Source organism: Heterodontus francisci, chromosome 28 (assembly GCF_036365525.1).
Source record: "Heterodontus francisci isolate sHetFra1 chromosome 28, sHetFra1.hap1, whole genome shotgun sequence".
Lineage (NCBI taxonomy): Eukaryota > Metazoa > Chordata > Chondrichthyes > Heterodontiformes > Heterodontidae > Heterodontus > Heterodontus francisci.
In genome coordinates this window covers 23,676,601-23,693,534 of record NC_090398.1, presented here as the reverse complement: position 1 = coordinate 23,693,534, position 16,934 = coordinate 23,676,601, and the positions used below count along the sequence as shown (strand labels likewise).

At 41.4% G+C, this 16,934-nt stretch overlaps 1 protein-coding gene across 1 annotated transcript; it reads right to left on the bottom strand.

The window, feature by feature from the left end:
• Positions 1 to 12,420: 12,420 nt before the first annotated feature.
• On the bottom strand, positions 12,421 to 13,263 carry LOC137345148 (probable G-protein coupled receptor 139). Its single transcript, XM_068008618.1, has one exon. It carries the CDS (start codon positions 13,261 to 13,263, stop codon positions 12,421 to 12,423), a length of 843 nt encoding a protein of 280 aa, XP_067864719.1.
• Between the last annotated feature and the right edge of the window lie 3,671 nt (positions 13,264 to 16,934).

Genomic DNA, 16,934 nt, shown 5'->3' with positions numbered 1-16,934 from the left:
CGAGTAAAGCACCTCCTCTCTCCGCAATGTCTCTCCACCATTACAAGTCACAATAAGGAGTGTGATGGAATACTCTTTACTTGCCTTGATGAGTGCAGCTCCAACAACACTCACGAAGCTCAATACCAACCAGGCCAAAGTAGCCCGCTTGATTGGCACCCCATCCACCGCCTTCAACATGTACTCCCTATACCACTAACTCACGGTTGCAGCAGTGTGTACTACATACGCCCTCCTTAATTTCAAAAATAACACTGTGGTCCTTTTAAATCAACTCTAGTCTCCTGACCATCTTCCGTACTACTCCAAGGATAGTCTGTCTCCTATTGTTTACCTGAAACGAAATCTCTTCTCATTAGCAACCTTCCAATATCTCCAGCGTCTCTGGAGGTTTCCAAATTCGGGCCTGCAATTACTGATTTTTAGGGTCTATTTGCAATCATCTGTCAATGTTGTGGCAATTCTTATTTTCCTAACTTTATGTTCTTCGAGGTGGGACCTTATGGGAAACAATTTTTAAAAACTTGCATTAGATTACTTCCCCAAGGGTCTTAAAATCTTTCTCAATCTTCATTGACAAATAGCACCGATCAAACACCATTTCTTCTCCCTAGCAAAATGCAGAAATATCTGACCCTATATATTTTTTAGATCATTTTTCCCCTCCCAACCCCCCTCCCTTTCACCTGCTCAAAGCCAATTATGATTCCAACGGTTGCCAGTTTTGATGAAAGATCATAGACCTGAAACGTTAACTCTGTTTCTCTCTCCACAGATGTTGCCAGACTTGCTGAGTATTTCCAGCACAGCTAGTTTGTATATTTGATGGACAAACTGCAATGCCAGTTTTCTGTCCAGAGAAAGGTAATTGTATATTTATTGTGTTTGATTGTGTGAAGATTCTGAGAATTAACTGGGGTTTCACTAGAAAACATATAAAGAGACATGATTGAAACTGCGAGTTGTTGAGTTAGAATGTTAATGCTTGTCTTGCTGAACTCTGAATAAATGTAAAACTGTATATGATTGACTCCAGTCCAATCCTTCGTCAATTGGTCAGTTGAACTGGTTGCACAGTCAGGAGGTCAGAGGCTAATTTTTATGCATTGAAATTAAACATCAGAAAGTCGAGAATGTTTAAAGCAGTCAAAACATTAAAAAAAACTCACCCTAACCCTATCCTCAGGTGACCAAAAGGATATGAACTTAATAATTTTTTGCGGTGCTTGATATACTAGTCTTCCTGATGAGTATTCTCGTGCTATGACTGAAAATCTGGAATGGTGCCTTTTTGGGTGGGAAGCTCAGAAAATAAAACGTTATGTTAAAAGCACTTTAGCTGCTCAGCACTGGATCCTGTGGCCATACTTAACATGGAATTCTATTTATATAATGTCTTCAGTGAGATTCAGTACAGTGGGTGTACTGAAGATCGTATACCCATTGAATGTTATGTAGATAAATGTCCATTGTAGGATAATGTACACCCAATGAAAAGTGTGATTGAGGAAAGGTTACGGATTAATATTGTTGTCCTGGAAAAGAAAACGCTGGAGAGATAGGAAATCTCTAAACTTAAATGGGTGGATGTAAGTTATCAACTGTCTGATTGTAATACAAAAAGGGAAAGTTGTATGAATAAATTGTTAGGGGTACAAGAGGAAGGGCGCCCCACAATGTCACGCTTTCTATAGAGAATGGAAGTATTTGAGGTAATTTGTTTTGAAATTTTGGTTGCAAATATTAACTCTATTTTTTATTTAAAGAGAGAGAAGGGAATCTGTTACTTATATATTAATTATATGCAGGACATGGGCATGAACTGGCATTCACTTGAGCACGTAGAAAGAAACACTTTTTGAAATTAACTGGTTGAGCGAGAAGGTGTATGCTTGTAATGCTTAACTCTATGAATAAATGTAAAACTGTGGAAAAATTGATTCCTGTACCATCCTTCACCAATTGGCTTTCTGGAGAATAACGTGGTAGCAGACGATTTGGGCCTAACTATGAAAGATGAAATCTAAGATTTTTTTTTCTCAGGCAGAAATCTACAACCCTAAAAGTCATTGTGATAATTCGCAGAAAGCAAGAGTAAATCGTTGGAGTATGATTACCCTCCGATGTTCTCAGAGTCTGAGCTACATGATCATTGGAAGAATTAAGTGGATATGTCGACATGGGTTTTGTCCCTACTGAAGAGTAAACAAAATATGACCTTGGGATTGTCATTTCTACCAGAAGTAAAATCTGTTAGAAAGCATTTTATGAGCTGGAAGTCCATCCATTGTATACTGATGAATGTTTGGTTCGACCATTAGAGTTGTTGGATTAATTTATCAGAAAGATGGTTTCATAATTCCTATCAGACGTGGTCAGACTTTGATAGATTTCAGAAGACAGATGGTTATTCAATGGAGGAATATATCCAGGACTTTAACATATCGTATAAAAGATTCTATTTAGGGATCCCTGATTTGATGCTAACGTTTAAATTGCTGGATTGCTTAGGAATCACATATGGTCAGGCTCCTGGTTCTATCTGGTGTTTGGTTCTTGGAAAGAGTGACTCCTTGTTGGATCAGATGTCTGTGCCCTGAAAACATTCATGTGGAAATAGTCATTTCCTGCAGCCTTGGTGGAACATGCTGTAATAACACAAAAACTAGTAGATGCAATCAATGATTACCAGATTTCAAAATAGTTCTGGTTCTGAATGCAGGGATCAATACAATGAAAGTGTTACAAACAGTCATAATGATGAGAAATGAACTTTAGTAGATCTGGCTATTTCAAAGGAAGACAGAATTGGAACAACAATAATATGAGACTGAATCCCAGGAATGCACCAGGAACAGTTAATAGCTGCTTCAGGTGTGAAAGAAGGTATCATTATGAGATGAACTGCCCAAAACAGAGAGGCAGAGTGCTCGAAATGTCACATGGCACAGAGAATTCTGAAGCAGAAGATGAAGATAATGATGAATTTGAACGAAGTTTTCTTGCCGCAAGAGGTTTTAGCTCTGAGATGGATTTGTTAGTCGTGGACTCGTTTATCTGTGCCATGCGAGATGGTGCTTGCATTTTGCCAGAATCTGGAACAGATTGGTTGAAATGCTATCTAGATTCATTAAGTAGTGAGGATCGATGCAAGATTAAGGAGAATAAATGTCCGACTGGCTTTAGGTTTGGCGATGACAACACATTGAGGTCACCAAAGAAGCCGTAATTCCACGTAAATAGTTGGAGTAAGCCATTTTACAAGTTCTCCCTGTGACCGCGTGGGTTTTCACCAGGTGCTCCGGTTTCCTCCCACAGCCAAAGACTTGCAGGTTAATAGGTAAATTGGCCGTTGTAAATTGCCCCTAGTGTAGGTAGGTGGTAGGGAATATGGGATTACTGCAGGGTTAGTATAAATGGATGGTTGTTGGTCGGCACACACTCGGTGGGCCGAAGGGCCTGTTTCAGTGCTGTATCTCTAAAATAAAAATAAACAAATAAAAAAAGAGTATATGAGGCTCATAGGAGAGATTAGTAAGTATTGCAAAGTCTGTAAAAAGTATTAGAGTATGCCACCGGGTTCTATTGTAAGCTTTACAAGGACACATGACTTCAGCGAAGTAGTTTTCATTGATGTAATGGCATGGCAGAAACGCAGAAACATTTTCATTGTACAATTGTAGATTAACTGTTTCTTAATAATACTCATTGAGGAAAAACAGATTATTATTGACAAAACAAGAGAGAAATAGATAGGGACCAATGTTCGGGCACCAGCAAAGTTTCTAACTAAAAAATGGAGGGAAACCTAGCAATGACCAATTCAGAGATGTATTTGAAAACATGAACATTATGGTCATGAATACTGCAAATGAAACTCCTTTCAGCAAGGATTCTGTAAAAGGAATCATGCAGTGAGCAATAAAGTGCTGCATAAAATCTTAGCTGATCAACCAGGTTGCTAGCTGACATCCACCCTGGTATTGGTGGTTCATGCAAAGAATTTACTCCAGTTGGAGTATAGTCCCCATCAATTGGTCTATGGACGATATACCAACTGGCCTTCTGTGAAGTGCAATACTCCACCTGCTGTAGACGGTATTACAGTTAATTCCATTTTGTCTGCACACTTGAATGCTTTAGATGTAGAGGGAGACGGGCTTTTATTAAGTCTGAGGTCATAGAGAAAAATTGGAGTGCTTTGAGGCATCATATCCAAGACAGAAATTAATCCTGGAGATTATGTGCATTACAAAAGAGAAGCGAATAGGGAATGGAAAGGCCGTGGGAAGGTCATTGGTCACGATGGTAAGCTAGTTAATTTTTAATTTCCCCAAAATTGACTGGGATTCACTTAGTGTTAGAGGTCTAGATGGAGCAGAATTTGTAAGGAGCATCCAGGAGGGTTTTCTAGAGCAGTATGTAAATAGTCCAACTCGGGAAGGGGCCATAATGGACCTGGTGTTGGGGAATGAGCCCGGCCAGGTGGTTGAAGTTTCAGTAGGGGACTGCTTTGGGAATAGTGATCACAATTCCGTAAGTTTTAGAATACTCATGGACAAAGACGAGAGTGGTCCTAAAGGAAGAGTGCTAAATTGGGGGAAGGCCAACTATACCAAAATTCGGCAGGAGCTGGGGAATGTAGATTGGGAGCAGCTGTTTGAAGATAAATCCACATTTGATATGTGGGAGGCTTTTAAAGAGAGGTGGATTAGCGCGCAGGAGAGACATGTTCCTGTGAAAATGAGGGATAGAAATGGCAAGATTAGGGAACCATGGATGACAGGTGAAATTGTGAGACTAGCTAAGAGGAAAAAGGAAGCATACATAAGGTCTAGGCGGCTGAAGAAAGTCAAAGCTTTGAAAGAATATCGGGATTGTCGGCGCAATCTGAAACAAGGAATTAAGAGGGCTAAAAGGGGTCATGAAACATCTTTAGCAAACAGGGTTAAGGAAAATGCCAAAGGCTTTTATTCATATATAAGGAGCAAGAGGGTAACTAGAGAAAGGATTGGCCCACTCAAGGACAAAGGAGGAAAGTTATGCGTGGAGTCAGAGAAAATGGGTGAGATTCTAAACGAGTACTTTGCATCGGTATTCACCGAGGAGAGGGACATGACGGATGTTGAGGTTAGGGATAGATGTTTGATTACTCGAAGTCAAGTCGGCATAAGGAGGGAGGAAGTGTTGGGTATTCTAAAAGGCATTAAGGTGGACAAGTCCCCAGGTCCGGATGGGATCTATCCCAGGTTACTGTGGGAAGCGAGAGAGGAAATAGCTGTGGCCTTAACAGATATCTTTGCAACATCCTTAAACACGGGTGAGGTCCCGGAGGATTGGAGAATTGCTAATGTTGTCCCCTTGTTTAAGAAGGGTAGCAGGGATAATCCAGGTAATTATAGACCGGTGAGCCTGACGTCAGTGGTAGGGAAGCTGCTGGAGAAGATACTGAGGGATAGGATCTATTCCCATTTGGAAGAAAATGGGCTTATCAGTGATAGGCAACATGGTTTTGTACAGGGAAGGTCATGTCTTACCAACTTAATAGAATTCTTTGAGGAGGTGACAAAGTTGATTGATGAGGGAAGGGCTGTAGATGTCATATACATGGACTTCAGTAAGGCGTTTGATAAGGTTCCCCATGGTAGGCTGATGGAGAAAATGAAGGCGCATGGGGTCCAAGGTGTACTAGCTAGATGGATCAAGAACTGGCTGGGCAACAGGAGACAGAGAGTAGCAGTGGAAGGGAGTTTCTCAAAATGGAGACGTGTAACCAGTGGTGTTCCACAGGGATCCGTGCTGGGACCACTGTTGTTTGTGATATACATAAATCATTTGGAGGAAAGTATAGGTGGTCTGATTAGCAAGTTTGCAGACGACACTAAGATTGGTGGAGTAGCAGATAGTGAAGGGAATACAGCAGAATATAGATAGATTGGAGAGTTGGGCAGAGAAATGGAAGATGGAGTTCAATCAGGGCAAATGTGAGGTGATGCATTTTGGAAGATCCAATTCAAGAGTGAACTATACAGTAAATGGAAAAGTTCTGGGGAAAATTGATGTACAGAGAGATTTGGGTGTTCAGGTCCATTGTTCACTGAAGGTGGCAACGCAGGTCAATAGAGTGATCAAGAAGGCATACGGCATGCTTTCCTTCATCGGACGGGGTATTGAGTACAAGAGTTGGCAGGTCATGTTACAGTTGTATAGGACTTTGGTTCAGCCACATTTGGAATACTGCATGCAGTTCTGGTCGCCACATTACCAAAAGGATGTTGATGCTTTGGAGAGGGTGCAGAGGCGGTTCACCAGGATGTTGCCTGGTATGGAGGGCGCTAGCTATGAAGAGAGGTTGAGTAGATTAGGATTATTTTCATTAGAAAGACGGAGGTTGAGGGGGGACCTGATTGAGGTGTACAAAATCATGAGAGGTATAGACAGGTTGGATAGCAAGAAGCTTTTTCCCAGAGTGGGGGATTCAATTACGAGGGGACACGAGTTCAAAGTGAAAGGGGAAAAGTTTAGGGGGGATATGCGTGGAAAGTTCTTTACGCAGAGGGTGGTGGGTGCCTGGAATGCGTTGCCAGCGGAGGTGGTAGACGCGGGCACGATAGCGTCTTTTAAAATGTATCTAGACAGATACATGAATGGGCAGGAAGTAAAGAGATACAGACCCTTAGAAAATAGGCAACAGGTTTAGATAGAGGATCTGGATCGGCGCAGGCTTGGAGGGCCGAAGGGCCTGTTCCTGAGCTGTAATTTTTTCTTTCTTTGTTCTAGTGCTTAGCAATCATCGCAAACCAACTGTTACAGTTTATTCCTCATGATTAATTGGGATAAATTCAAAATGAGACTAAGGACAGTCGTAATTCACAGGTTGATGTAAGATGATGCGTTCGTGTTATTGCAAAAAAAAATCTTGTTGTTGCAAGAGAGGGGAATGGTGTCCTCAGCATTTTCTCTTGTCTTTCCAGTCTGCAGGAATGCTAGGAAATGTGTTATATTCGTCGAAACATAATTGAATATAAATCCCCTTTAATATTATTCAGTGATAAGCATTGAAAGATTTTAGTTTAATATTAGGTTTGCGAGCTTGCTGCATTTTTATTTAGGATTTCTTGTTGTCTTCAAGGTCCTGAGTTGCATTGTCAGCGAGAAAACAGGACACGTTTTGTGCAAAGGGTAAAAGCATATAAGGGAGGCCCATTATCTGTGACTGGGCATAGAACCTGCTGTGCCCATGACTGGATGGATGTTTCTACAGTTCCAGTTTCTGTAGCATATACCAAGGGGTTTGAGTCATTCTCAGTACAGAAGGGCCAAACAAGACACCAGACCGATGTGCAAGCTAATGTGAGAATGTGGTCCGAGACATTGACCATGCCTTCTACCCGAGATTCAACGCAGTAATATAGTTGTTCAATTGATTCTTGTAATATGCTGCTAAAATACATTCATGTATTAATTTTGACGCGTTAAATATAAATCATAAGTGTTGGCAATGTGAAGTCACCTTCAACGATTGGACAGACAGTCGAAATGAATTTCCTGTGTATTACAATGCCCATTCCACATATTCACTAATGTCTTCCAGTATTTTATTTTTATCCTTATGAGTATTAACCACACCCCCAATTTGGAGCTATCCTTAAATATTGTAATTGTACTTCTGATCTCACACAAAATTATTAATGTAAATGGCCAAACAAATGTGGTGACATCACCAATCTTTTGGAACAGTATTTCCACCATTTTTGCCAATCTGAGTAAATACCCTTAACCACATCTCTCTGTATTCAATTGAAGAGTCCCTTTGGTATTAATTCTGCTATTTGTGCTCCAACTCCAAATGGCATGATTTTATTTTGGAGACAACTATGTGGTACTTTATCGCAGTCCTTTTGAAAATCCAAATATCTTGCATCCAATTCATTATTTTGTTTGTTTTTCTTATTACTGCTTCAAAGGATAAAACAAGATTGGACAAACGTGCCTTTTCACTTTAAATCTGTCCTAAACTCTCTTTATAATATTTCGCTTTCTAGATATGTTTCCATTACTTATTTGAGTAAACGTTCCATGATTTTTCCTAACACCAACACTAAGCGTAATGACTAGAGGGGAGGCTATGTTGGATTTGGTTCTTGGCAATGAACCAGTCCAGGTGGCATATCTCTCGGTGGGAGAACATTTCAGTGATAGTGATCACAACTCCCTGACTTTTACTATAGTCATGGAGAGGGACAGGAGCAGACGGGCTGGGGAAATATTTAATTGGGGGAGGGGGAATTACAATGCTATTAGGCAGGAACTGGGGAGCATAAATTGGGAACAGACGTTCTCAGGGAAATGCACGACAGAAATGTGGAGGTTGTTTAGGAAGCACTTGCTGCGACTGCTGGATAGATTTGTCCCGATGAGGCAAGGAAGGGATGGGAGGGTGAAGGAACCTTGGATGACAAGAGATGTGGAACAGCTAGTCAAGAGGAAGAAGGAAGCTTACTTAAAGTTGAGGAAGCAAGGATCAGACAGGGCTCTAGAGGGTTACAAGGTAGCCAGGAAGGAACTGAAGAATGGACTTAGGAGAGCTATAAGGGGACATGAAAAAGTTGTGGCGGGTAGGATTAAGGAAAATCCCAAGGCGTTCTACACTTATGTGAGGAACAAGAGGATGGCCAGAGTGAGGGTAGGGCTGATCAGGGATAGTGGAGGGAACTTGTGCCTGGAGTCGGAGGAGGTAGGGGAGGTCCTTAATGAATACTTTGCTTCAGCATTCACTAGGGAGAGGGACCTGGTGGATTGTGAAGACTGCGTGAAACAGGCTCGAACAGGTTGAAGTTAAGAGGGAGGATGTGCTGGAAATTTTGAAAGACATGAGGGCAGATAAGTCCCAGGGGCCAGACGGGATATACCCAAGGATATTACGGGAAGTGAGGGAAGAGATTGCTGCGCCTTTCGCGATAATCTTTGCTTCCTCACTGTCCACTGGAGTAGTACCAGATGATCGGAGGGTGGCAATTGTTATTCCCTTGTTCAAGAAAGGGAATAGGGATAACCCTAATTATAGACCAGTCAGTCTTACGTCAGTAGTGGGCAAATTATTGGAGAGGATTCTGAGAGACAGGATTTATGATTATTTGGAAAAGTATAGTTTGATTAGAGACAGTCAGCATGGCTTTGTGAGGGGCAGGTCATGCCTCACAAGCCTTATTGAATTCTTTGAAGATGTGACAAAACACATTGATGAAGCAAAGCAGTGGATGTGGTGTATGTGGATTTTAGCAAGGCGTTTGACAAGGTTCCCCATGGTAGGCTCATTCAGAAAGTAAGGAGGCATGGGTTACTGGGAAAGTTGGCTGTCTGGATACAGAATTGGCTGGCCCATAGAAGACAGAGGGTGGTAGTAGATGGAACGTATTCAGCCTGGAGCTCGGTGACCAGTGGTGTTCGACAAGGATCTGTTCTGGGACCTCTGCTCTTTGTGCGTTTTATAAATGACTTGAATGAGGAAGTGGAAGGCTGGGTCAGCAAGTTTGCCGATGACACGAAGGTTGCTGGAGTTGTGGATAGTGTGGAAGGCTGTTGTAGGTTGCAACGGGACATTGACAGGATGCAGAGCTGGGCTGAGAAGTGGCAGATGGAGTTCAACCTGGAAAAGTGTGAAGTGATTCATTTTGGAAGGTCGAATTTGAATGCAGAATACAGGCTTAAAGACAGGATTCTTGGCAGTGTGGAGGAACACAGGGATCTTGGGGTCCATGTCCATAGATCCCTCAAAGTTGCCACCCAAGATGAAAGGGTTGCCAAGAAGGTGTATGGTGTGTTGGCTTTCATTAACAGGGGGATTGAGTTTAAGAGCTGTGAGGTTATGCTGCAGCTCTATAAAGCCCTGGTTGGACCACACTTGGAATATTGTGTTCAGTTCTGGTCGCCTCATTATAGGAAGGATGTGGAATCTTTAGAGAGGGTGCAGAGGAGATTTACCAAAATGCTGCCTGGACTGGAGGGCATGTCTTACGAAGAAAGGGCGAGGGAGCTAGGGTTTTTCTCATTGGAGCGAAGAAGGATGAGTGGTGACTTGATAGAGGGGTACAAGATGATGAGGCATAGATAGAGTGGATAGCCTGAGACTTTTCCCAGGGTGGAAAGGGCTATCACCAGGGGGCATAATTTTAAGGTGATTGGAGGAAGGTTTCGGGGAGATGTCAGAGGTAGGTTCTTTACACAGAGAGTGGTGGGTGCGTGGAATGCACTGCCAGCGGTGGTAGTAGAAGCAGATACATTAGGGACATTTAAGCGACTCTTGGATAGGTACATGGATGATAGTAGAATGAAGGGTATGTCGGTAGTTTGATCTTCGAGTCGGTTAAAGGTTCAGCACAACATTGTGGGCTGAAGTGCCTGTACTGTGCTGTACTGTTCTATGTTCTATAATTTCCTGAACGTCCCATAGGTCCCTTTTTAAATATCGGAATTGTATTAACTTCCTGAATGGATCCAATCCATTTGGGCCAGGTGTTTTATCCTCTATACGTTGAACCTGCTCTTCAACTGTCTCCTTCTTTCTATCTTAAATGTCTTAACTTTTTATCTCTTCATATAATGTAATGGCCATTCTATTCATCTCCCTGATAAATACCAGGGAACGAACTCGTTCCCTTTCATTCCCAATACTTGTGTTTTTGGCTGGTGCATTAATTTGTTGCGCTATCCCTATTCTGATATGTTTCGGTGTCTTCAGAATACTTTGTTATTTATTTTATATTCGTTAATAAATTAATTGCATAGTTCCTCTTTGTCTTTCTATCTGCTTTTGTCTTGTTTTCAATCTGCTTAGTCTTCTCTTTCGTCATCCTCTGCTTTGTTGCCTCTGTATTTAGTGTTGGCCTTTTTTCTTTAGTTTCAATTGCATCGTTTTCTCTGTTCATGTATATCTCTCATTATTGGCTCGTTGAGTCGTATATTTTGAGTGTAATATGTTTATCCTGAACTTAACTGATTTTTTAAAAATACTGCGTTAAACATTGCTGGTCATCCTCTTTGTCATTTCTTTTTACAGTTTATGTTCTCTAGTCCCACACTTATCCTCTCAAAATTAGCTTTCCCCATCTATTCCTTTGCTGTTTATGTCTTCGGCATTTCTCAATTATTATCCTCGTGCCTGATTCGGACTTACTGCACGTTGATGTTGCTAAGAATAGTTTTTATGTTGAATGGCGTTGTCTAATAACCTTTGTTCCAGTTCTCAGATGTTCGTATTTGCTGGGAGAGTTGTAGAGGAAGCTGATATTATGCTGGGTCTGATGGGTTTGGTGTTGGGTGTTTCTTCCCACTGAAGTGTCCAACAGAATTTCACGACAGGGGAAATTAGAGCTGATTATGGAGAAAGCCTAAGCATTCTGACAAGGAAATTGAAAGGTTGCAGCATTTCCTGGTTTTAGACAATCAAACCATGGCGCCATTTCCTCTGGCACATCGTGAAGAGTGCCACAATCTGAAGTGGGTGGTTAATATGTAATGATGTAGTGGCTGTTTCAAAAGTGGATGTATTTCACAACACTTGCCACACGAGCAACCAATGCATTCAATACTCAGTTGATATTGGAAATTTTCACCAAATATATTCCGGAGCACTTGTTTTACTCCTGCAGTTATAGGATAGCAAATGAATTGTTCACATTTCTGACTTGTTTTTGATGATTTTTTCGCAGTCATGAGACTTGTGGACTTCAGGGCTGGCCATTCATTTTCTTCCCTTTAATACAATGCAAAATACGCATTGAATTTTGGCCAAGACAAAGATCCTTTTCGAATCTCCTTGCATTGAGTGGAAGGAATAGCAGAGTCGGATGTTAAGGGTGCCCATTATACTCCGATATCCTCCACGAACAGCCTGTATCAACAGCAGACACAGAACTCTCTCCATTGTTTTACAAACATATCCATCACGTTCTCCGACTTATAGATACACGATCCACAACTTTTCCTGAACTATTCACGCCTAAATAATTTTTAGCTCTGTATATTTAATTCGCTTACAACAAACACTTCAATGTTTTGTTGAGACTCACATATTAGCTTTCATCTACAAGAACCTTAAAATTACCATAAATCTCAACACTGATACAGACCAACTGACTAAGGCAGTAGAGGCATCGTACAATTAGCGTCTGCTTCATCAGTGTTAGTCTGTTATTCATTGTTAGCGAGAAAATAAGAAACGAGGCAACAATTCCGCATTTAATAAACTTTTCTCCTCTATTGTAGTAGAACAGGAAATTGGACTGTCAAACAAGGGGCAGAAATCGATTCGCCTATCGATAAGGTTTTATAAGAACTGTCTTGGTGTACCTGAAAAGAGAGAAGAACTCGTCCTCTTGGAGTGAGCTAAACATAAATTCTAATTCTCCAAAGAGAGATCTAGTTCGTATTTCTTTGATTTTTAACCGTCCTTAGTATCAGTTTCCCGGGCGATTTCAGCACCTTCTTCAGTTCCTCTCTAAATTTCCTCTGGATCGCAGCATAAACAAATGTGTTTGGACAGGAACTCAAAAACTTCAACATAGTTCCGGTTTCTGTGGCGATATATCCAGGGTTTGTGCGGTCACCTCGGTAATAATTGCTGTTTACCAGTCCAGTAGTTGCGAAACTGATGACAGCCGTCAGCCACAACAGTATAAAAGTGCCTGATATGCTGAATAATAAAATGATGGATTTTCTTCGGTTCACCATCTCTGGATCACATTGATTGTCAGTCGTAGGATGCAGGAGTTCCCTTCGGACTCTGCTGGCTACTAAAATACGTCTGATTGTTAACGAATTGAACAAGGCAATGAAAATAAAAGGAACCCAAACAACCCAGGCAGTATGAAACCAAGTGTAGGCTTTACCGAGAGATGAAGAGAAAAAAGCTACACGTGACCTGCAGCCCCACTGCGCTGTGTTAATTATTTGCTGGCGTTCGAAAGCAAACAAAAATGGAAAGTTCTTTAATAAAATCAGAACAGTTAACGTTGTTATAACGGCAGCTGCAGTACTCTCTGTACAATGCCTTGTTTTAAACTTCTGGCAGCAAATAACTACAAATCGGTCAAATGTGAAGGAGACAGTAAACCAAACAGATAAATCGAGGTTGACAGCAGTCATGTATAGAATAAACTTACACACGGGAGTGTGGAACAGAAAGGAAAGTGGAAAGTTAGAACTGAAAATATGGTACAATACTACATTGATGATCATGACGAGTAGATCTGCTGTTGCCATGGCCACCATGTAAACAGATACAATTAGAAAGGCCACAGTTTCTTCGGGATAGAATCACAATTGTCATCAAGTTCACTGTAAGAAAGAGAAAGGAAATGCATAACATAGCAACAAAGGAACTTGAAGCACTAGTCGGCCATTTGGGCCCGTGAGCCTGATCCACCGTTCAAGTAGATCATGGCTGATTTTCCCACATTATCCCCATATGTCTTGATATCTTAAATATTTGGAAATCGATCGATCTTTGTCTTGTGCATACTCGCCACTAGCCACGACCTCTGTGAATCAGAGTTCCAAAAAATCACCACCCTCTGAGTGAAGATATTACTCATCATCTCAGTCCTCAAACGCTTATTGCGAGACTATGTTCCCTGGTTCTAGACCCCAGCCAGGGGCAACATCCTTCCTGCATCACCTTGTTGAGCCCTGTTAGGATTTTGCATGCTTCAATGAGATCACCTATCCTTCTTCTAAATTCTAGAGAAAATAGACCCATTCTCCCCAATCTCTCCTCACAGGACAATCTCGCCTTCCCAGCAATCAGTCTGGTAAACCTTCATTGCACTCTGTCCATGACATGTATATCCTTCCTTAGGGAAGGTGATCATAGCTGTACACAATAATCCAGCTGCGATCTCACCAAAGCTCGCTACAATTGCAGCAAGACTTCTTTACACCTGTACTCAAATCCTCTTGCAATGAAGGCCAACATGCCATTTTCCTTCCGAATTGCTGACTGCACCTGCATGTTAGCTTTAAGTCACTTATGAAGAAAGATACCCAGGTGCCTTTGGACATTAACACTTCCCTCACTCATCGTTCATTATTTAAGAAATGTGTTGTACTTCCTTTTTTCCTACCAAAGTGGATATGGTCACATTTTTTCCACACTATATTCCATCTGCCATGTTCTTGCCCACTCACTTAGTCTGTCTAAATCTCCCTGAAGCCTTTTTGAATCCTCCTCACAACTTACCATCTCACCGAGTTTTGTGCAATCAGTAAACCCCCCACATCCAAATCATTTATATAGATTGTGAATAGCTGGGGCTCAAGCACTGATCCCTCCAGCACCCCACTAGTCACAGCCTGCTAACCTGAGAATGACCTGTTTATTCCAGCTCTCCTTTTTATGTCCATAACCCAATTCTCAATCCATGCCAGTATATTACCCCCAATCCCACGTGCTCGTATTGTGCATACTAACCTCTTGGTTGGGACCTTATCGAACGCCTTTTGAAAATCCAAATACACTGCATCCACCTGCCCCACCTTATCTAGTTATGCTCGATACATCCTCAAACATCTCGACCAGGTTTGCAAAACATAATTTCCCTTTCATAAATCCATGTTGACTTTGTCCAATCTTACCATAATTTTCTACGTTTTCAATTGGCACATCCATTATGATAGATTCTAGCATTTCCCGACTATTGATGTCAAGCTAACGAGTCTGTAGTTCCCCGCTTCCTCTCTCCCTCCTTCCTTAAATAGTTGGGTTACATTTGCTACCTTCTAATCATCAGGAAACGCTCCAGCATCTATACAATTTTGGCAGATGATCACCAATTCATTCACCATGCCTACAGCGACCTCGCTTAACACTCTGGGATGTAAATCATCAGGTTCAGAAGAGTTATGAACTTTAAGTCGCATCAATTTCTCCAGTAGTACTTTTTTCAACTAATGCTAATTTATTTAAGTTCCTCCTTCTTGCTAGCCCCTTGGTTTTTTAGTATTTCTGGGTGGTTATTTGTATCTTCCTCTATGAAGACAGACACAAAGTACTAGTTTAATTAATCTGCCTGTAATGGGCCCATGTTTGTCTCTGCTGATCTTTTCCTTTTTACATACCCATGGAAGCTTTTACAATGTGTTTTTATGTTTCTTGCTAGTTTGCTTTCATATTCAATTTTATCCTTTTTAACTGTTACTTCGTCCTCCTTTGCTGAAATCTAAAATGTTCCAAATCCTCAGCCTTACTATCTTTTTTGGCAACTTTATAAGCGTCTTCTTTTGATCTAGTACAACATTTAACTTCTCATATGGTTGGATGACTTTTTCTTCTGTTTTGGTACCTCAAAGGAATGTAAATTTGTTGTAAATCTTGTATTCATTCTATAAATGCTAATTATTACCAGTCTACCATCATACCTTTTGACTTAGTTTCCAAATGTGACTACTTCTTCTTCTTCTTCTTCGGCAGACCCTCGGTAACGAGGATGATTTCCTTCCACTCCAGGGTTGTGGGTCCTTCGGTGACTGAATTATCCAATCCTGATCTTACAGGTCCCAAGGTTCATTTTGAGGGGGTAGAAGATGCCTGTGCGTGGGTTCTTTTAACATGGGGTGTCTGGTGCACACCAACTACAACATGGTCCAAGCCAAGCAAGGTCTTTGTCCTGCAGCAGGGATGGCCGAGATGATTGGAGACCAGGCTCTGTGACATGGACGGACACGTACACATGGCCAGCATGTCCAGCTGGTGAGCCCGGATGCAGGCTGTGCCAATATGCGTCAGGGTGTTCTTGAAGGGGCAGCTGAAAGCCTACTCCAAGGTTTCCTGTGACAAGTGCTCCCCAGGACCCCACATGGAGCTGGCAGGAATAGGTAGCACAGCCATTTGGCCCCTCATACCTTCGAGTATCATTTGTGTTTAGATGCAACACCCTAGTTTCGGATTGAACAGCATCATTTTCAACCTTAAATTAATTGTTTTATATTATGGTCACTCTTCCCTAAAGGCTACTTTAAAACGAGATTATTATTTAGCGCATTCTCATTGCACAATACGAGATCCAAAAAAAGCCCATTTTCCAGTTTGTTTTGCAACATACCTTTCTAGAAATTCATCCTATATTTATTCCTGGAGTTTGTCCTCCTCAGCCTTAGTTGTAATTAGGTTTACCCTGTCCGAATGCAGAGTGAAGGTTCCCATGATTAGTGTATTACCCTTGTTACATGGACCTCCAGTTTCCTGATTGATATAGTGCTCTTCATTACCACTATTGATTGGGGGCTTATCGGCAACGTCTATCAATGCTTGCTGTCCTGTTTGTTTCTTAGCTCCACCCAAATTGATTCTCCATCTTGATCTTTCGATCTAAGATCTTCTTTCACAAATGTACTGATATCATCCTTCATTAACAATGCTACACCACCTCCTTTTCCTTTGTTGCCTATCCTTCCTAAATGTCAAATACCCTGGTGACTCAGTACCCAGTCTTTGCTCCCCAGGAGCCAAGTCTCCCTAATGGCAATTAGATCATACCTGTTCACTTCTATGTGCCATAAATTCATCTACCTTGTTGCGAATGCTGTGTGAATTCTGATAAATTATCTGCCATTCTGTCTTTGTTATAATGTTCATAAACTGTAGCCTTTTAATAATATTGTAGTGTCTCTTTGAAATGTATACAAAATTACCTGAGCCAATATTAGGGATCAACAGAGAGACAGTGAACAGCAAATAACAACAAAGTGGTTCCAATGGCTCACCTGGAACAGCAACCGCTGCGAGAATCGGGTAGTAAATAGCTTTTATCACCAGAATAGCTGGTTGCCCCATTTTATGAGGATAGATGAAATCCAAAGCAGCTGAAAGACTCTGACTGATGCAGGCTGAGGCAATGGAAGAGAGCCTATATTTATATACATATCAATGCTTCATG